Source organism: Sapajus apella, unplaced genomic scaffold (assembly GCF_009761245.1).
Source record: "Sapajus apella isolate SASKATOON/1434 unplaced genomic scaffold, GSC_monkey_1.0 scaffold4, whole genome shotgun sequence".
Taxonomy (NCBI): Eukaryota; Metazoa; Chordata; class Mammalia; order Primates; family Cebidae; genus Sapajus; species Sapajus apella.
In genome coordinates this window covers 30,321,297-30,343,471 of record NW_022436944.1, presented here as the reverse complement: position 1 = coordinate 30,343,471, position 22,175 = coordinate 30,321,297, and the positions used below count along the sequence as shown (strand labels likewise).

The 22,175-nt window shown below is 43.7% G+C and overlaps 1 protein-coding gene across 2 annotated transcripts in view; it reads right to left on the bottom strand.

Annotated features, from left to right (window-relative positions):
- Positions 1-18,741, bottom strand: part of MSL2 (MSL complex subunit 2) — a 42,759-nt gene extending 24,018 nt beyond the window's left edge. The window contains exon 1 of one of the 2 annotated variants that reach the window (XM_032265797.1): positions 18,632-18,741. Coding sequence is in view for 1 of the 2 variants with exons in the window: in XM_032265783.1 (XP_032121674.1) it covers positions 17,039-17,180 (142 nt within the window). In the remaining variant the exon portion in view is untranslated. The other variant, XM_032265783.1, reaches the window with a different exon arrangement.
- Between the last annotated feature and the right edge of the window lie 3,434 nt (positions 18,742-22,175).

Sequence of the window (22,175 nt, the reverse complement as noted above, 5' to 3'; positions counted from 1 at the left end):
AAACTGGAGCAGCACTAACTTCAGTTTTTAAAGTTAAGCTTAAATGCTTCAAGTGAACATATATGCTATAAAGCATTGTATTATCTTCTGTGTAAAAGAGATTCCAACAAAAACAAAGCTCAGCCTATTTATCAGTCTAAGAATTTATAGCATCAGAAACCTTAGCTAAAGAATGTGTATGTGTATATTAAATATATGTCTGTATAATGTATTCATGTGTAACACATGTAGAAAATAAGTAAATACATATATATTAAACTCATGATTAGACTAAGCTGGTTTTCATTCATTTATACAATTTTTCTAGGAATGTAAATGGCAATAAACCAATGCTGATCAACCCAAATATATACATACACTGTATTTTTCTTGTGATGTGAGAGTACGCTGAATCTGAGTCATAATCCATTCAGCCTAGATTCAGTCTCCAGCAATATCAAGGTATATATAAAAGTGGGAGAACAGACTTCTCCCACTGATGTCAAAAGTCTGAGATAGGCCAGGTGCAGTGGCTCACACTTATAATCCCAGCATTTTGGGAGGCTGGGGGAGGAGGGTCACTCAAACCCAGGAGTCCGAGACTAGCCTGAGCACCATAGTGAGACCCTGTTTCAACAAAAAATAAACAAAATTAGCCAGGCATGGTGGTACACGCCAGTGGTCCCAGCTTAGGAGACTGAATTGGGAGATCACTTAAATCCAGGAGTTTGAGGCTACAAGTGAGCCATGACTGCACCACTGCACTCTATCCTGGGCAACAGAGGCCCAATCTCAACAACAACAACAACAACAACAACAACAACAACAACAGAGTATGAGATAAGAGCCAAAACAATAATCATTTCACAATCAATTTATCTAAATTTCCCCATTTTTTTTTTTTACCTTTTCCAAATGAAGAGTGAACTGTTTAGGCTATTTTCATTGAAAAAAACATTTCTCCTTTCTTCATTACATATGTAAACAATTCCTGGGGCCCAGCTACATGCCAAACTCTGTGCTTAAGCCCTGCCACTCCATCACTTAGCAAGGCATTCTCAGACTTTTTCAAATCTCTGAATTATAGCACCAAAATTAAACTCCAAAATTAAAGATGTCGAGTATGTTTCCAAACCATAACTAGCAGGATATATTCTATTCTAGGTACATATACATGAAAATAATCTCTGGATTCAGCCAAACCTAAAAAGACGATAATATTTATCATTCCCAAACTGGCACAAATTAATCAACTGTTCTTGGACAAGTAAGACTATATTTTTGCCCAATATACTTGTGTGCAGGCATATTTTAAAGTCCAAACTTCTTTAAAAACTTTTCAGCTGCTGGCCAGGCATGGTGGCTCATGCCTATAATCCCAGCACTATGGGAGGCCACAGCAGGCAGACTGTTTGAGTCCCGGAGTTCAAGACCAGCCTGGGCAACACATCAAAACCCCGTCTCTACTAAAAATACAAAAAATCAGCCAGACGTGGGAACATGCACCTGTAATCCCAACTACTCAGGAGCATGAGGTGGGACAACCTGAGCACAGGAGGATGAGGCTACAGTGAGCCAAGACCGCGCCACTGCACTCCAGCCTAGGCAACCAGAATGAGACTCTGTCACAAAAAAAAAAAAACTTTTCAGCTGGGCCCAATGGTTCATGCCTGTAATCTCAGCATTGGGAATCTGAGATCAGACTGGGCAACAGAGTGAAACCCTGTCACTACAAAAAAAAAAATTTGTTTTAATTAGCCAGGTGTGGTGACACACACCTGCGGTCCCAGCTACTTAAAAGGCTGAGGTGGAAGAACTGCTTGAACCCTGAAGACAGAGGATGCAATGATCCATGTCTGCCCCCACTGCACTCCAACCTGAGCAACAAAGAGTGAAACCCTGTCTCAGAAAAAAATTTTTTTTTCCATTAGACAAAATTCCTGCATCATGAATGCCATTTGATTTGGTTTGGATGTTTGCTCCCTCCAAACATCATGTTGAAACGTAATCCCCAAAGTTACAGGTGGGGCCTGGTGGGAGGTGTTGGGGCAGGTTCCCCATGAATAGCTTGGCACCATTCCCTTGGTAATTAATGAGTTCTCCCTCAGTTCACATGAGATCTGCTTTTTTAAGTCTGGGACCTCCCCCTTCTCTCTCTTGCTCCTTCTTTCACCATGTGACAGGCCTGTTCCCCTTTAGCCTTCTGCCATGACTGTAAGCTTCTTGAGGCCCTCACCAGAAGCAGATGCCGGCACCATACTTCCTGTACAGCCTACAGAACCATGAACCAAAATAAATATCTTTTCTTTATAAATTACCCAGCCTCAGGTATTCCTTAACAGCAACACAAACAGACTTACACACTGCTATAAAGGATAATAAGCTCAGGTCGAAAGAAATGAATTTGAGACCCAAGAACTCTCCTAAGACAGCATAATTTTACTCTTGGTGAGGTTTCCTAGCCCAGGTCTGCTTTTCTTCTTTAAATTTTTTATTGAGCAGCACTTAAAACCCATTACTGTAAACCTCCATCCACTTTATTTTAGTACTAAACCAAAAAGCAACTACTTGCCTCAAAAAAATCAGCAAATCAAAATAACTAAGGTTTTGAAGAAATTGCTAGTTCTCTAAATATTCAAAAGCAGCTATGCCCAAACCAGTATTAGCTCCTTTAAATATCCCTGATCAGCTGGATTCCAAAGACCCATAAACTATTTTCTTTAAAATACCTAGCACAAATAATCATGTAAGAAAACTACGCATTTTAATTAAGAAAAGAATAATATGACAAATGTGACTAAGTCACTAAAAATGATGCTACAAAGTAGAATATTCTGACCACTTGACTTGATTAATTACTGTAGTTCACTCTATCATTAAGTACCCCTATATTGAGAGACTGGTGATAGCTAAACATGTATGCCAATTTCACAGGGGAGTGGAGGTGAAGAAAAAGAACAGTTAGGGCCGGGCGAGGTGGCTCATGCCTGTAATCCCAGCACTTTGGGAGGCTGAGGCGGGCGGATCACGAGGTCAAGAGATGGAGACCATCCTGGCCAACATGGTGAAACCCGGTCTCTACTAAAAGAACAAAAAATTAGCCAGGCGTGGTGGTGCGCGCCTGTAGTCCCAGCTACTCTGGAGGCTGAGGCAGGAGAATTGCTTGAAACTGGAAAACGGAAGTTGCAGTGAGCCGGGATCGGGCCACTGCACTCCAGCCTGGTGATAGAGCGAGACTCTGTCTGGAAAAAAAAAAAAAAGAAAAGAAAAGAAAAAGAACAGTTAAACACCACAATTTTAAAAGTATAAACATTACTGAAGCCAAGCTGTTTACCAAAAACCTGAATGGTTAAACTTCGGAGTTTCTTTAATTTTGTACTGCATCATCTTTGGATGATAGATCAGTACTTTACCTAAGGTAAGTTTCACTAGTCAACTACCATTAAAAAACAAAAACTCATAGAGATTATTAAATCGATGATGTATAACCACTCAGACCCACAACATATTCATATCCTCAAGCCATGCCTCATTTCATATTCTAGTAAGAACTAAAATAGAGTGCCAGACATCGTTTATCTTAATAACTAAGCAGGGGAGACTTTTATAGAATGTTTGTGGTTAGAGAGCACTTTTATAATATTCCATTATTTTCCTATTTTAGCAAAGCTATGATGGTCACTCACGAAATTATTATCAATACGATAATACAGGCTGGTCAATTAGGCAAAATTAAGTTGATTCATAGCTGAACAAACCAATAAATCAATGTAAACCTAGATCCAAATTTCCCAAACTGGCGTTCCATAGAACCAGAAGGTTTGTTTTATTACCCTCTTAGAGAGCCATCCCAAGATACATTAGCATCTTAAAACTGAATATTCTATAGCTGTCAAAAACCTTAAAACAGCATTGCTTAAATTTACGCCCCCCCCCCCCTTTTTTTTTTTTTTTTTTTTTTTTTTTTTGTGAGACAGGGTCTCACTCTGTCGCCCAGGCTGGAGTGCAGTGGTGTAACCTCAGCTCACTGCAACCTCCGCCTCCCAGATTCAATCGATTCTCCTGACTTAGCCTCCCAAGTAGATGGGATTACAGGCGCCCCCCATCACACCCGGCTAACATTTTTTTATTTTTATTAGAGACAGGGTTTCACCATGTAGGCCAGGCTGGTCTCAAACTCCTGACCTCAGGTGATCCATCTGACTTGGCCTCCCCAAGTTCTGGCATTACAGGCTTGAGCCACTGCGCCCAGCTGGCACACACTTTTTTTAACCTCACACACAGAGTATTCCAAGACAGCACTACAACCATCAAAGGATTATTATCAGAATTGCATGGCCTACTCGAATCTGGGGATGCTGCCCAGGAACGTAGTTTTTTTTGGTTGGTTTTTTTTCTCTTAAGGTCCCACTCTGTCACCCAGACTGGAAAATAGTGGCACAATCAGAATTCACCATAGCCTCAACCTCCAAGGTTCAAGCAATCCTCCTGCCTCAGCCTCTCAATTAGCTATAATAATCTTAGTGCAATGGTCATGAACCACGTGTTCAAATTTGGTCACAGGTGTTCATTTTGTTCACTTTTTCTTTTTTAATCATAGTTCAATGCTGCCTTAACCTCCTGGGTTCAAGCAATCCCTGCACCACAGGCTCCCGAGTATCTGGGATTACATACAGGCAGGCACCACCGCCCCTGACTAATTTTCTATTTTTTGGTAGAGACAAGGTCTCACTATGTTGCCCAGGGTGGTCTTGAACTCCTGGGCTCAAAGCAATCCACCTGCTTTGGAATCTCAAGTGCTGGGATTACAGGCATGAGCCATCCAGCCCAACAAGGAATGTGTATTTTTTTAAAGGCTTCCCAAATTCTGATAAACAACTAGAATTAGGAATCACTAAAAATACTGTAACTTTTCTTCCCTTGAAGTCATCTTCAACAGTAATAAGAACTCCTGAGGAATTTTTCTAATAGTTTCATCATTTAAGTAGCAAATGTGATGAAACGATTTTACTGGGGAAAAGCTACTTTTAATCAGCATATTACTCAAGATTATACTAGAAAGATCATTTTAACAAAGCATACAAAGGCAATTTTTTATCTAAATTTAGTTTTAAAATCCATTTTGGTGACATAGCTACTTTAAAATGGCATATCTTGGGCTGGGCATGGTGGCTCAAGCCTGTAATCACAGCACTTTGGGAGGCCAAGGCAGCTACTCAGGAAGTTGAGGCAAAAGAATCACTTGAACCCAGGAGGCGGACGTTGCAGTGAGCTAAGATCATACCACTGCACTCCGGCCTAGGCTACAGAGCAAGACTCTGTCTCTAAAAAAAATTAAAAATAAGAATAAAACTAAAATGTTGGCCAGGCACAGTGGGTCATGCTTGTAATCTCAGCACTTTGAGAGGCTGAGATGGGCAGATCACCTTAGGTTGGGAGTTCAAGACCAGCCCGACCAACATGGAGAAACCCGGTCTCTATTAAAAATACAAAATTAGCCAAGCATGGTGGTGCATGCCTATAATCCCAGCTACTCGGAAGGATGAAGCTGGAAAATCACCTGAAGCTGGGAGGCAGAGGTTGCAATGAGCTGAGACTGCGCCCTTGCACTCCAGCCTGGGCAACAGGAGCAAAACTCCATCTCAATCAATCAATCAATCAATCAATAAAATGGCCTGCCTTGTTTGTAAACTTACGAACGTTAAAAATGTAAGCTAAAATGTAATACATTACACGGGCAAAACTATGTGTAATGTGCCCTGATATTTGGACTTCTTATGTTTTCTACTAAGAATTTTTTTTCTTTTTTTTTGAGACGGAGTTTCACTCTTGCTGCCCAGGCTGGAGTGTAATGGCAGGATCTTGGCTCACTGCAACCTCTGCCTCTCAAGTTCAAGCAATTCTCCTGCCTCAGCCTCCCAAGTAGCTGGGACGACAGCCATGCACCACCACACCCAGCTAATTTTATATTTTTGGTAGAGACGGGATCTCTCCATGTTGGTCAGGCTGGTCTCAAACTCCTGACCTCAGATGATCCTCCCACCTCGGCCTCCCAAAGTGCTGGGATTACAGGCATGAGCCACCGCTGCCAGTCAAGATATTTTTTTTTTTTTTTAGCAATTTTTGTATTTTGTTACTAAGTGATAAGCTAAAAGTGGCTTCAAACTGGCATCTACAAAGACTTCAAATAACACATTCCAAGTATGAATAGAATAGTCTCTGGTCTCTAAAAAGAAAAAGCAATACTGGGTAACGCTGTATTTTCTCTTTTTAACACTGCCTTTGGAAATATTACCAAGAACCTGTTGAGATACAGGATGGCAACACAGACAACTTATAAAGAAAAAAAGAAAAAAAAGAGTTGGCAGGACTCAAGCCTGTAATCCTAGGACTTTGGGAGGCCGAAGTGGGTGGCTCATCCGAGGTCAGGAGTTTGAGACCAGCCTGACCAACATAGTGAAACCCCATTTGTATTAAATACAAAAAAAAAAAAAAAAAAAAAGCCAGGTGTGGTGGTGCATGCCTGTAACCCCAGCTACTTGGGAGACCGAGGCAGGAGAATTACTTGAACCCAGGAGGCCAAGGCTGCAGTGAGCCGAGATCGTGCCACTGCACTCCAGCCTGTGCAACAGAAACTCCAAATAAAAAAAAAATAAATAAAGAGTAACAAAAATCATGAACCAAATATTTAGAATCATTTACATTTGTATGCTCACATCTAGTATTTCGTTACCGACTTTTTTAATGGTTCTTGTCTCTGCTGGTGTATTGAATGGATATATGAAGAACTGAAACAACACAAGTAAGAGTTAATAAAATACATGACTAAGACTAAAACAATATGAAACCTTCACGAAGGAAGAATTAAGCTGAATTATCAACTGGTTATGGCACCACTATTTGTCTCATGCCCATTTGACATCTCTTCAAATTACCTCATTTTAAAGGAAGATAAATAGTTAAAATGTTTTATCTCTTTTTCTAAAATAACAGAAATGCTTTTACTACAGGAACACTGTGAAATACCTTCTTGAACCTGATCACTAAGTTGAAGAAACTGTTCTAGAGGTCTATAAAGGGTAAGCTCCAAAAATCTGTTCATAACCCCATCCAGCTCAATGTCTTAAAATCAAAACTTAAGTGGTCTGAAGAAAACATTTTTAAAAAAAATTTTTTAATGAAAACTTGAAAAACAAGACAAAAACACTGAAGGCAGCTTTCAATCTTCACAGAGCTTTCCAGAACAAATCTAAGTTCTTTAATTGTTGTGACACTGTCCAGTACAAGTTTATGCAACAATGGAAATGTTTTATATCTGCAGTGTCCAATAAGGTAGCCATTACTCACATGTGGCTACTGAGCACTTACAATGTTGCTAAGGATAATGGAAGACCAGGATTTTACATTTCATTTACTTTTAATTAAACAAAATTTAAATTGTCACATATGGCTAGTGGCTTTGTATAAAACGTTAAGTTTAGAATGTGATCTTACTCTGCTTCCAGACAAAAACAGAGTAATCAGACTTACTCTCCTAACTGAAATAACTAAAAAACAGGAGAGAACAACAGGTTTTCAAATACTGACCAACAGGCAGAACAGGACAGTGATCCCTAGAAGGGGGAACAAATATAAACCCTACAACTGTCCCAGCTTATTTCCTGGGAATACTTTTCAGGTCAAAAGGCACCAGGAGGGGCAATCCAAAGCCTGGATTGGGGCGCGGGGGGTGGGGGGGTGGGGGCTGCTCGGGGAGGAGAGCTTCCCTGAGTTGAGGAGAGCTGGAAGCCAAGACAGCTGGACTTCTCAGAGCAGAGTACAGAGATAACAGACCTGCACAGAGAAACAGGTCCAGAGTGGTATACCAGGTCCCTCTCAAGTCTTCAACTGAGTACTGATTAATTAGTACATGTGTGTAAAGGAAGCTACCAGAGAAGCCCCAGAAAGAAACAGTAGAAACAATCCCCATAACTCAAGAAGCAAGCAGCAGAGTAATTCCTCCTCCTACTACCCAAAGTGAGAAATCTCACAAGGCATCAGATGAGTAGTCGGAAGGTTTCTGCCTCAGTATCGTGGAAAAACTAGTCCCTAAAGGCTGCTGTGACTCTGCTAACAAAAGCTTGAAAACAAGCCTTAAAAAGGATCAGTCTCCAAGTAACTTAACGTCATCCCAAAACAAAGCCCAAAAATATTTATAGTACAAAAATATCCAGCAACAATGTAAAATTTTACAAGGTAAAATTCACAATAGCTGGCATCCAATCAGAATTAACCAGGCCATGGAAGAAGCAGGAATATATAACCCATGATGATAGGAAAAACCAGTCTGAGCAACACACCCAGGAATGAAACAGACGATAGAATTAGTAAACAAAAACATTAAAAATGAAAATTACATTAAGCCAAATGTGATGGCTTGCTCCCGTAACTCCAGCACTTTGGGAGGCTAAGGTAGGAGGATCACTTGAGGCCAAGAGCTCAAGACCAGTTTGGGCAACACAGGGAAAACTCTATCTCTACAAAAAATTTTAAAACGAAAGTTTTTTTTGGAGACAAGGTCTCACTCTGTCACCCAGGCTGGAGTGGAGTGGTGTGATCTCAGATCACTGCAACCTCTGCCTCCTGAGCTCAAGCAATCCTCCCACCTCAGCCTCTCAAGTAGCTGGGACTACAGGCAGGTGTCACCAGACCCAGCTAATTTTTGTATTTTTTTGTAGAGACAGAAGAGTTTCGACATGTTGCCCAGGCTAGAAATTAAAGTTATTAAAATGATAGTTATAGTAACTATATTCCATAAGTTCAGAAAGGTTTCATAAACCTATCAACAGCTTCAAAATACATAAAGCAAAAACTGATAAAACCAGACTAAAAAGGGAAACTGAAAACACATATAGTTTAAATTTCAACATCACTCCCTCAATAACTGACACAACTACTATAAGTCTGTAAAGATAAAGGAGACAGTGAACAATACCATTGACTAACCTGTGAAAATGTTTTAATTGACCAGAAACACGGTGAACCGACAACTGTTCTCTAACTACCAAACAATATAAAGCAATCCTGACTCTAAGCTGGGTAATAAAATTTCAAAAAATAATTGAAGATTACAACATCATTAGAATTCTACAGTTCTGAGCCGGGCGCGGTGGCTCACCCCTGCAATCCCAGCACTTAGGGAGGCAGGGCAGGCAGATTACCTGAGGTCAGGAGTTTGAGGCCAGCCTGACCAACATGGTGAAATCCCATCTCTACAAAAATACCACACACACACACACACAAAAAAAACAAAATTAGCCAGGCATGATGGCAGGTACCTGTAATTCCAGCTACTCGGGAGGCTGAGGCAGGAGAATTGCTTGAACTGGAAGGTGGAGGTTGCAGTGAGCCGAGATTGGGCCATTGCAAATTTCGGCTCTAGTTCAACAACCTTAGATTACAAATGAAATAGAAAAACTAATTTGTCCAAGTCATCATAAAAGATAATCTCATCTCTAATCATATCTAAAATACTCCAGATATAAACACAAAAATCACACTTTCAGAGGAAACTAAAGGATGCTACCAGAATAACTTACGACACAATTCCTTTTTTATTGAGACAGAATCTCACTGTTGCCCAGGCTGCAGTGAAATGGCACAACTTCAGCTCACTGCAACCTCCACCTCCTGGGTTCAAGCAATTCTCCTGCATGCACCACCACGCCAGGCTAATTTTTGTATTTTTAGTAGAGACGGGGTTTCGCCACCTTGGCCAGGTAACTCCTGACCTCAGATGACCTGCCCAACTCCGCCTTCCAAAGTGCTGGGATTACAGATGTGAGCCATCACGCTCAGCCAGGACACAACTTCTCAGGAATGACAAAAACTGTCTTCCAACAGTTGAAAAGCAAAATTGTACCAAAGGCTTTCTCAATTATCCAGAGGACAGAATTAAAATTAATGAAGACAATTACATACAGAGAAGGTGATCTGGGTAAAATGGAAGCCATTTTAAGGTTTTCTGAAAAAAAAGTCATCAAACAATGACATGGCTATTTTGCAGAATATTCAGCTCAACTGCCAATACCATACTGCTAAAATCCCCCAAGAGTATTTTAATTGGGCTGTCCCTACATTATTTCAACCCCAGACTACCTACTTCAACTCTTCAGGTTCCCCAAAAGTCAGTAACCTTCCTTCCTTCATTTCTGATATGAACTAAGTCACTCTTTGACTCCTTCAATTTTTCCCATGTGCCTGTATCAAACTGCCAGATTTTGTCAGTTCTTCACCATCATTGTATAGTAGTCCCTAGATATCCATGGGTGACTGGTTCCCACATCTCACTTGAATATCAAAATCCGCAGATGATTCAAGTCCTTGATATAAAATGACTTAATATTTGCACATAACCTATGCATATCCTCCTCTGTTCTTTTAATCAGGGATCCCCAAGTCCCAACCCATGGACCAGCACCAGTCCTTGGCCTATTGAGAACCAGGCTGCACAGCAGGAAGTGAGCCGGGTGGAGCAAACAAAGCCTCATCTGTATTTACAGCCGCTCCCCATTGCTCAAATTACCACCTGAGCTCTGCACAAGATTGTCATAAGCGACAAGCGCTATAGTGAATTGTGCACGCAAGGGATCTAGGCTGCACGCTCCTTATGAGAATAATGCTGTATGATCTGTGACTGTCTCCCATCACTCTCAGATGGGACCCTTTCAGGAAACAAGCTCAGGGATCCCACTAATTCTACATTATAGTGAATTGTATAATAACTTCATTACACACTACAATGTAATGATAATAAAGTACGCAATAAATTTAACATGCTTGAATCATCCTGAAACCATCCCCCCACCCTGTGGAAAAACAGTCTTCCAGGCAATCAGTCCCTAGCACCAAAAAGGTAGGGGACTGCTATTTTAAATCATCTCTAGATTACTTATAATACCTAAACAATGTAATACTATAAAGCAGTTGCTATACTGTATTGCTTAGGGAATCATGAACAAAAAAAATGTCCACACATGTTCAGTACAGTCACAACTTTCTTCCTAGTATTTTAGATCCAAGGTTGGTTGAATCCACGAATGCAGAACCCACAGATATAAAGGATTAGCTGTACATTTTATCAAGTATATATTATGCGAAAGCACTGTGCTAGACATACTTCCCAATTTAAGACCCGGAAACTTCTCATTTAATCCATTCATAACAAGATAAGCCCAACTGTGACAAAGATAACACAATAGATTTCAAATTATTAAAATGTTCTGATAACCGTAAGAATGATTAAATATTCCCTTTTCATTTTATGTTGTTCCCTTTCTTTTTACTCCTACCACTTTATTCAGGCCTCATTAAAGAATCCTCTTATTAGAGATCAACCAAATCGTATTTTGCCAGGCACAGTGGCTCACCCCTGAAATCCTAGCACTCTGGGAGGCCAAAGTGAGAAGATTGCCTGAGGTCGGAGTTCAAGACCAGCCTGGTCAATACGGTGAAACCCTATCTCTACTAAAAATACAAAAAAAAAAGAAAAAAAAAATTAGCTGGGCGTGGTGGGTGCCTGTAGTCCCAGCTACTCCGGAGGTTGAGGGAGGAGAATCACTTGAACCCGGGAGATGGAGGTTGCAGTGAGCTGAGATCGCACCATGCACTCCAGCCTGGGAAACAGGCTGGAGTGCAGTGGCGCCATCTCACTCACCGGAGATGGCAACAGACTCCATCTGAAATAAAAAATAAGTAAATAAATATTTGACCCCCCATTTTTTTTTTTTTTGAGGTGGAGTCTTGCTCTGTCACCTAGGCTGGAGTGCAGTGACTCCATCTCACTCACTGCAATCTCCGCCTCCCAGGTTCAAGTGATTATCCTGCCTCAGCCTCAGGTGTGTGCCACCATGCCCAGCTAATTTTTGTGTTTTTAGTAGAGACGGGGTTTCACCACATTGGCCAGGACGGTGTTGATCTCCTGACCTCGTGATCAGCTGGCCTTGGGCTCCCAAAGGGCTAAGATTATAGGGCACCGCCTCCAAGTTAATCTTTTCTAAAACAATTTCAATTCACTATCCGACTTAAATACTTTTCAAATGCTTATAACACTGATTTGCAAATCCCCATTCCAATCAAGATGGGCAGTTAAAACGCAGATCAGAAGAGCCGGTCCACAGAGATTTTAATTCACTCAGTCTGGTGTGATGATTAGGAATCTGGATTTTAATAAGCTTTTAGGTGATTTTGATTCAGGTGGCCTGCAGAACATATTTTTTAAAAAGAAAAGAAACAGGTCTACAGAGTGAATGTCACATTCCTTAGCCTGGCATCAAAACTCTCCACAAAAAAGGCCCCTGAATAAGCACTACAGAGCAAGGGCTCTTCCTTCCAGATAAACCCAATTTACTGCTGCTCACACAAACCAAAGGTTTTCTCCTTCAGCCTTTCTTAAAAATGTCCATAAGGTTGGGTGCAGTGGCTCACATCTGTAATCCCAGCACTTTGGGAGGCTGAGCCAGGCGGATCACAAGGTCAAGAGACCATCCTGAGCAACATGGTAAAACCCCATCTCTACTAAAAATACAAAAATTAGCTGGGCATGGTGGCACACACCTGAGGCTGAGGCAGGATAATCACTTGAACCCGGGAGGTGGAGGCTGCAGTGAGTTGAGATCTCATCACTGCATTCCAGCCTGGGAGATAAAGCAAGACTCCATCTAAAAAAAAAAAAAAAAAAAAAAAAAGGTTTTCAGGCCAAGAGCCACAGTGGCTCACCCCTGTAATCCCTGCACTTTGGGAGATCAAGGACAGCTTGAGCCTAGGAGTACAAGACCTGACTGGGCAACACAGCAAGACCCTATCCCTGCAAAAACTTTAAAAACTAGCTAGGCATGATGGTGAAGGCCTGTAGTTCTAGCTTATCAGGAGACTGAGGTGAAGAACTGTATGAATCCAGGAATTTAAGGCTGCAGTGAGCTAAGATGGCACAGCAAGCAACACAGCAAGATCCTGTCTCAACAAAAAGTTTTTTCAAACCACTTAAAAATAAGCCCACACATAATACAAATTTAGATAAACAAACTTGAAGGAGATACAGGAAAACTGCAGCAAAAAGTTAAAGCAATGCACCTACACAGTACAAAAGCCAAATTTCAACCTAATTGCGAAGTTTGAAGGACCTTTTCCCTCCCTCACCTCTTCCTCTAAGGCTGTCATAAGCACCTACATGTAAATCATTGGACAGGAAAGAGTGTGAAGCAGAAAAAAATACAAAAATGTATAAGAAAAAATAGTGTCTTCCCTAAGAAGTTTATTACATATATCAGGAGAATCAGACTGTTATAAAAACTGCACTGAAAGGAGTTAAAAATACCTTATGACTGGAACAAAGGGTTACAGAAGGTTTAGAGGACAAAGATAACTTTTTTTTTTTTTTTTTTTTTTTGAGATGGAGTTTCACTGTGTCTTCCAGCCTGGAGTGCAGTGGCGAGATCTCCACTCATGGCAACTTCTGCCTTCCAGGTCCAAGCAATTCTCCTGCCTCAGGAGATCTTGAGATCTGCCTCAGCCTCCCGAGTACCCGGGAATACAGGCACCAGCCACAACACCCAGCTAAAATTTTTGTATACATCCAGCTAATTTTTGTATTTTTAGTAGACACAGGGTTTCGCTTGTTGACCATGCTAGTCTCCAGCTACTCATCTCAAACGATCAGCCCATCTTGGCCTCTCAAAGTGCTGGGATTACAGGCCCCCGGCCAGAGGTAGCTTTTTGCTGCAGTGAGCAAGGAAGATTTCACCAAGGAGGCAGGGAGTTGAGTTAGGCCTTAACAAAAAAAAAAAAAGTGTATTTTAGGCAGAAGAAACTTAAGAAAACAAAGATTTTAAAAAACAGAAAAAGGCCGGGCGCGGTGGCTCAAGCCTGTAATCCCAGCACTTTGGGAGGCCGAGGCGGGTGGATCACGAGGTCAAGAGATTGAGACCATCCTGGTCAACATGGTGACACCCCGTCTCTACTAAAAATACAAAAAAATAGCTGGGCATGGTGGCGCGCGCCTGTAATCCCAGCTACTCAGGAGGCTGAGGCAGGAGAATTGCCTGAACCCAGGAGGCGGAGGTTGCGGTGAGCTGAGATTGGGCCACTGCACTCCAGCCTGGGTAACAAGAGCGAAACTCTGTCTCAAAAAAAAAAAAAAAAAAAAAAAAACAAAACAGAAAAAAAGAAAAAGCCGGGCGCAGTGACTCATGCCTGTAATCCTAGCACTTTGGGAGGCCGAGGTGGGTGGATCACCTGAGGTCAGGAGTTCAAGACCAGCCTGGCCATCATGGAGAAACCCCACCTTAAAAAAAAAAAAAGAAAGCAAAGATTTTTTTTTTTAAAGGAAAATACAAAGCATGTTTAAAAAGGCAAAAACATCAATTCAGTTAAAAGAGAAATTATGTAAAATGGCAGTTGAATAAAACAGTTGAATAAAACAAAGAAAAGGTAGTCCAGGTATTGGGTCAAATCTACAGGACCTGTTAAAACAAATTCCCTACTGTTTCAAGACAGAATTAAACTTAATTTTTTACATGTGTATTATCTTCATGAAATAAGATTAAACATGCACACATTAATTTGAACGCACTCATGCTTTTGAGCTAAGGAAAAAAGTCTTAAGACATACTTGGTACAAGGATATGTAAATGCTGGAGCTGAATTCAAATAATCGATGTTTTATTTATTTAATTTTTTTTTTTGATAACTGATTTTTTTTTTCTATCTCTTGATAACCACAGACATATGTCCAAAGAGATTGGGGGGAACCCTGAACCTACATCCGTATTACTGAAACTAATGCCAGGTACTCAGTTATACAGGAGAAGTAGAACTCACATCTTTTCCACAGGATGATGGGAGATAAGAAAGCCCTACTGTCAAAAAATTCCCCTAGTGTTGCCAAGACTAACAAAAAATAAAAAAATAAAAAAGCTACAGTTGGACTTTTAAATGTAGTTTTATCTTTAATGCCATTATTTAAAGTCCAGGTCAGAACTTCAAAAAATGTTCAATTAGACCACCACTATATCCTAAAGCTATTAATAAGAACTTAAAACCTCTGCAGTTCTAATTAATAGTTTTAGGATAGTGGTGGTCTACACAACTCAAACCTTACCATTTTCCCCTTAGAGAGCTAGGTCTCACCCACCTGGTAAACCGGGGACCTGCCAGATTACGCAAACGTTAACTGATAATGTCATCACTCTCAAATGCTATTTCAGGAGGACAGAGTAGATCCTCCCTCCACTCCCTACCTCACCATAGGAGCACCCTTACGGTCGGCCAAACAGATAAAGAAAAAACTATATGGAGAGGAAGCTATAGCAGCTCGATTTCCTCAGTCCTCAAGCCATCAAAATATGTAAAGACATTAAAAAAAACACACACACCATAAAAGTGAGAGTAAAGTGAGAGGTTACCATGAAACCAAGCAAATTCTTAATACACTTGTATTTGTAAAACTTAAGCTAAAAGGAAACTGAATCTAGCCGAAAACACTCATTTTATACGCCAAGAAACTGAGGCCCAGGTTAGTTAAGTGATTTGCCCTGGGCGACTACTCCTCAATATAGGTGTTAACTGTCAGTTACTAGTCAGAGTGGCACTTAATCATTTACTCACTTAAATGTTTATAACATTAAGCACCGTCTTGCAAAAAACACCACCGCCACCTCTTCTCAACCACTCAGTGTCTTGTTTCAGATCTATATACATAATGCCGGATAAATTTCAAATGAATATAAATTCTCCCTTCAACCACAACTGTCCCAAATTACTCTTCATCTAACATTAAATAAAATGGAAGACTTAAAGTGCCTGAATTTTCCAGGTTCTGACTAAACGTGGATCATCAAAACCTTAAAATTTGGAGTAGAATATTAAGTGGCGCATATATATATTACTGCTTTGCCAGTTGCCCTTTCCTTTGTATAACGTTTCAGTCCAGGTTTTCGAAAAGAAAGCAATTATTATAAATGCATAGTTACCACACAAATTATCATCACTTTTGAGACATTTTCCTTAAACAATTTAGCGTATCTTTTTTTTTTTTTTTTTTTTTTTTTTGAGACCGGAGTATCGCTCTGGCGCGATCTCCGCTCACTGCAACCCCTGCCTCCCGGGTTCAAGTCATTCTCCTGGCTTAGCCTCCCGAGTAGCTGGTACTACAGGCGCGCGCCACCACGCCCGGCTAATTTTTGTATTTTTAGTAGAGACGGGTTTTCACCGTGTTAACCAGGATGGTCTCGATCTCCTGACCTCGTGATCCGCCCGCCTCGGCCTCCCAAAATGCTGGGATTACAGGCGTGAGCCACCGCGGCCGGCCAGCATCTCTCTTTTATCTTAAAAATAATTTAAACGTATCTTACCCAACACGAGTTAATATTTTTTTGAACAAAAACATCTCAAATAACCCTTGACAAAGCCGAAGTATGTTAAACCACAAAACGAAAACGTGGTAAGTAAAAATCCCACCAGCTAAAAAGCACTTGGGAGTGCCACCAGCCTTCCCCGGCTCACTGTTAACCGTCAAACCGACAAAGCATTTGTGGAAGAACCTGGGGGAAAGTTCCGCACCGAATTCTCCAACTGTGGGTTCATCAGCTTAGCCCACCACCCTCACAAAACACCAGTTTGGGGAAATGCAAACAAGCCACATGTGTATGTTTTCATCATGTTTAACCACTTTTAACCGCCGTAGGTACGAAATCAGCTCCCGCGGCAAAGGTTAAAAAAAAAAAAAACAGCATTGTGCACGCATCTTACCCCACTTAAACCACGACCACCAGATGAACCGAGGCGAATTAAACCATTTTGAACGTTAACGCCGCTGCACAAAGCGGTCTGAAAGGGTTTTCTGCCTTTCTGAAACGCCGGGCAAAAGTCCATCGGCAAGTTTCAAAACTAATGACCATACAGCGCTGCACAAATAACAAAACCTTAATACCAACCACCAGGCCGTCAACCCGCTCACGTTACCACTGCCCAGACGGCTTTTTAAAATCAAGCATTGAAAAGAGAACAATAAAAAGAGTCTTACCGCAAACACAGCACGAAAGAGACTGTCGGAAGTAAGGCAAGAGCCTGTTAATCTCAGTAAACGCCTTGGGGTCTCCGGGGTCGTAGTTGAGCACTAGGCGGCTCGCGGAAATGTAGAGAGCAGTAGCATTCACGGGGTTCATTGCAGACACTTCGACACCAATGGCTCCCGGTTGAAAAAAAATTCCGGATCCAACTTTGTAAGCAGCCAGAGAACGACGGCGAATTTGCACCAATTCGGAAGAAATCAGAGCCGAACCATTGGCCCAACAAGTAACCAAAATCCGTGCAAGTTTGTGGAGCTGAAGCAATCCTCCCACACATGGGGCCTTGGCGCCCCTCCGTCCCTGAGACTTCCAGACCAAAAATATAAAAAATAGAGACCAGCGTTCGAGTTCGTCCGGAGCGACCACAGAGCACAGAACGCGGCGGCTTGGGCGCTCGGGGCGGGACTCGGCGCTCAGTCTAGCCCCGCAGCTCGGCGGGCGGCCTGCGCTCGAGCTGCATCTCCGGACACGGAGGCGCCTCCTCAGATCGAGCTGGCGGGCGCGGGAGCAGGCCCCGGCCCGGTCCGAGGCGCCGCACGCTTCTCCCGGGCTACAGAGCCTCTTACTCCATCCCAGTGCAGGGCGCGGAGGCGGCGGAGACAGTAAGGACGACGGTCGGGCGGCGGCTTCCCGGATCTAGTGCAAGACGCCGCGGCGGCGACGAAGGTTGCTGTTGCGGCTGGCGGACGCCGCCGCCGCTCTCTCCATATCGGACGCGGGGCCCAGACTGCGCCCTGGCTCTCCGCCCGGTAGGTCGCAGCCCGCCGTTCCCCGAGGTGGCAAGGCAGGCGAGTCCCCCACCCGGAGGGGAGGGCCGGGGAGGAAGTGCGCGGGCCGCCGCCGGCTGGCGGGAGGGGGCGGGGAGCAGGCCCGGCCGGGCCGCGGCGGCGCCCCTCGCTCCTCAGTCGCACACTCCGGGGTCACCAGACGCAAGCGCCGCCCCCTCACTGCCCGGCCATCTTTTCGGTGCCGCACACACAGACGACTCCTCCGCGAGCACGACGGCTGCCGCCGCCCTCAGCGCCTGCACAGCCGCGGGAGGCGAGCACTCACACCGCCAGGCCCCGCCGCCGCCCAGCGCACACAGCAAGGCCCCGCCGCAGGCCCCTCCCGTGCCTCGCCGCCCTCACCCCGACTCCACGCGCCACTCCAAGTCGGTAGGGCCCGGGCTGCTGCGGTCTTAATGGATCCTACGGGCTGTACCGCGTCTTAGGCCCTGCTGGCGACAACGACCGTTACCCCAACGGGCAAAGCCACTGTCATCCCCGAGACTCCCCCGCCGCCGTCGTCGCTAGAGCTCGCACGCATGCGCAGAGCACACTCTCACCCCTCCCCCTTTCCTCTCCCTTTGCTTCCCTTTTCCCCTGCTTCTCCTCTAAGAGCCCCTTCTGCAGCCTCCCAGAGCTACCGGCTCACTCCACGCATGCGCAAACCGCTACCTAGCTCCGCCGCCTTTCGCCCTTACGCGTGCGCTTTGACCGCCCACCCAGAAAACCGGATAAACACATCAGCCCGCTCGCGCCAGTCCCTCACCGCTGCCAACCCACCCGGGGCTCACTGCGCATGCCTGGCTGTCCAGTTCGGCTCTCAGGACGGAGCATGCTCTCTGCGAGCCGACAGCTCTCGCCGCCCCTCCCCCACGTGCTCTCAAATTCCCTCTCCCAGGCATGTGGGCTGTGGTGAAACATTCGTTAGCTGGCACATCCTTCCCCAGTGTGGGCTCAGGCTTCCTGCATTTACACTGCTTCTGTGCCCGCCAACGCTGGGCCCCGGCTTGGTCGCGCCATGTGGCGCTCCGCACTGGCCTGAACGCGGCCTCTAGTCCTGACTAACCGCGGTGTGAGGAAATAGCCTCGCCCGGCCCCAAGCCCCGCCCTCGCGGCCTTTCTCCTGGAACTGCGCCTCCCGACCGCGGAAAGGGCGCACCTTCGGCCAGCTGACTGGCTAGCTCTCGCCGAAGAGGGAAGGCTGCAGCAGTCAACGTGGCTGCGCGCCCAGCAGGCGTGCGGATGGCTTTAGCCGGGTCGCGGCCGCGGTCCGCACCTCTCTGCGGTGGTCAGCAGTCCGAGGTCTCTAAGGCCCTGGCAGGCTGTGTTTAAGCTTGGAGGCTCGAACCCACCGCGCCCTCATACCCGTCGGAGCCAGGCTGTTCCCACGGCCTCTGGTCCTTGGACTGGAGCGGCCTCGCCTTAATGGGTGCGGATCAGGACTTCACCGAGCTCTCACCGGAAGAGTCTAGTTTTAAAAACAAAACGGTGGGAGGGGTGGTGAAGAAAAAATAAAAATAAAAAATCATAATAAAATAAACGAACTCTTTTTTTTTCCTTTTTTAAAGACGCAGGTTTTTCGAAAGACCTAGCCTTTCTGTGTGAACAGTTGTCTTGCTCTAGAACAAACCCAAATCCTTGAAAATGTTTTGTGAGTTTTTTGGGGGTTTTGTTGTTGCCGTTTTGAGACGGAGTCTCGCACTGTCCCAGGCTGGAGTGCAACGGCGCGATCTCGATCTCGGCTCACAGCAAACTCCGCCTTCAAGCGATTCTCGTGACTCAGCCTCCCGAGTAGCTGGGATTAGAGGCGCACACCGCCACACCGGGCTAATTTTTCGTAGAGACGGGGTTTCATTATGTTGGCCAGACTGGTCTCGAACCCCTGAACACGTGATCAGCCCCCCTCAGCCTCTCGAGTGCTAGGGCTACAGACGTGAGCCACCGCGCCCGTCCCTTGTTTTGTTTTTTAAAACAAGCTTTTGCCTTATGTTTTTGCAGGAGATCAAGGGCACTGGGATATAAATAAACAAAAGACTAACTTAATAGATGACTTCCCTCCCCTCTCAAAGTACAAAACCTTTTTTGAGTAGCACCAATAGTAACAGGCCATAGAAAGCATTTATCTCTGTACGCACCAAAGCTCCTCAGCATAATTTTTCAGGCTCAGTAGGTGCTCTCCACGTTTGCAAAGTGAAAATTAGGATGTGTGTAAATCTTTTGTGGCACATGTTACATATGTATACGTAGGCACTTATATGGCACTTGTAAATGTGGTACATGTTCGTTTTACGGGCTTGCCATTTGGGGTGAGCAGAAATAGTTATCAAAGGAACCCATACAATCTCGATTTATAATTTATATTACCATTTGAAGGCAGGTGTTTTTTGTTTTTTTTTTTTTACAGAACCTACCATATTATCAACACTTAAGGAATAAAAATCTAACTTCCTAATTTTGTTTAGCTGTGCAAAGTGTATCTGGTAGTTTTATATGTGGAAAATGACAAACATTCTAAAAGCCACTCTCATATTTAAAAGCTCCATCTGCCAATTTTTTTTTCATAAGAGATCTTTTCTAAGCTCTCCTTCAAATAAAATTGTTATATGGTTCTATTTTTACTCCAGACTCTAAGGTCTTCTCCCACAACACACAGGTTCTCCCTAAGAGGAGCAACACAGAGACTGAAGTAAACAACACTGTTTTCTGTTAAGACAGAATAAATTAGCAGTCACCCTAGGTAAATGATTACTTGCAGGGCATTAACCTTGCTAATTTTCTCATAACTGGATTTTTACAAATCTCTTGAGATGTGCACACCCCAAATGAAGATTAATTCTATTGATCATTCATGTGCATGTACATGAGTGAGAAAGCGAAAACGTGTGTTAATCCAGTTTTTGGGTTTTTTGGTTTTTTCTTTTGTTTGCAATGGCAAGATCTGGGGTCACTGCAACCTCTGCCTCTGTGTTCAAGCAAGTCTCCTTCCTCAGCTTCCCAAGAAGCTGGGATTACAGGTGCCTGCTACCAGGCCCGGCTAATTTTTTACACTTTTAGTAGAGACAGAGTTTCATCGTGTTGGCCAGGCTGGTCTCGAACTCCTGACCTCAGGTGATACACCTGCCTCGGTCTCCCAAAGTGCTGGGATTACAGGCGTGAGCCACTGCACCTGGCTTAAATCAGTTCTTTGTTGGCTTCTGAAATTGGTTGCAACTGGTGATAGATTATGGTACTTAGAGGCAAAGAATCTTGGAGATATATTTCTAATATTTATTGCCTTGCTTGAGCCTTGCCTGAAAAGGAAACAAATGAATTGTTTATAGAAAATAAAGTGCTTCAGCAAAAGAAACTATCAACAGGGTAAACAGACAACCTACAAAATAGTATAAAATATCTGCAAATTTGGCCGGGTGAGGTGGCTGAAGCCTGTAATCCCAGCACTTTGGGAGGCCGAGGCGGGTGGATCACGAGGTCAAGAGATCGAGACCATCCTGGCCAACATGGTAAAACCCCTCCCCAACAAAAAAAAAAAAAAAAAATCTGCAAATTATGCATCCAAAAAGGTCTAATATTCAGAATCTGTAAGGAACTTGAAAAAATCAGCAACCAAAAAACAACCCCATTAAAAAATGTGCAATGGGCACGGACAGACACTTCTCAAAAGAACACATAGGCCAAGTGCAGTGGCTCACATATGTAATCCCAACATTTTGGGAGCCCTAGGCAGGCAGATCACCTGAGGTCAAGTGTCCAAGACCAGCCCTGGTCAACATGGTGAAACCCCATCTCTACTAAAAACATAAAAAATTATCGGCCGGGCATGGTGGCTCATGCCTGTAATCCAAGCACTTTGGAGGCCAAGGTAGGCGGATCACCTGAGGTCAGGAGTTCAAGACCAGCCTGACCAGCAGGGTGAAACGCCATCTTAAAAATAAATAAATAAATAGAAATTATCTGTGTTGGTGGCAAGTGCCTATAATCCCAGCTACTTTGGAGGCTGAGGCAAGAGAATTGCTTAAACCTGGGGGCAGAGGTTGCAGTAAGCCAAGATCGAGCCACTGCACTTCAGCATGGGTGACAGAGTGAGTGCAAAAAAAAAAAAAAAAAAAAAAAAATACAAGCAGCCAATAAACATATAAAAAAATGCTCAACATCACTAATCATCAGAGAAATGCAAATCCAGACCACAGTGATATACCATATCACCACAGTCAGAATGGCAATTATTAAGTCAAAAAACAACAGATGTTGGGGATGTTCCAGAGAAAAGGGAGTGTTTATACGCTGCTGGTAGGACTGTAAATTAGTTCAGCCACTGTGGAAAGCA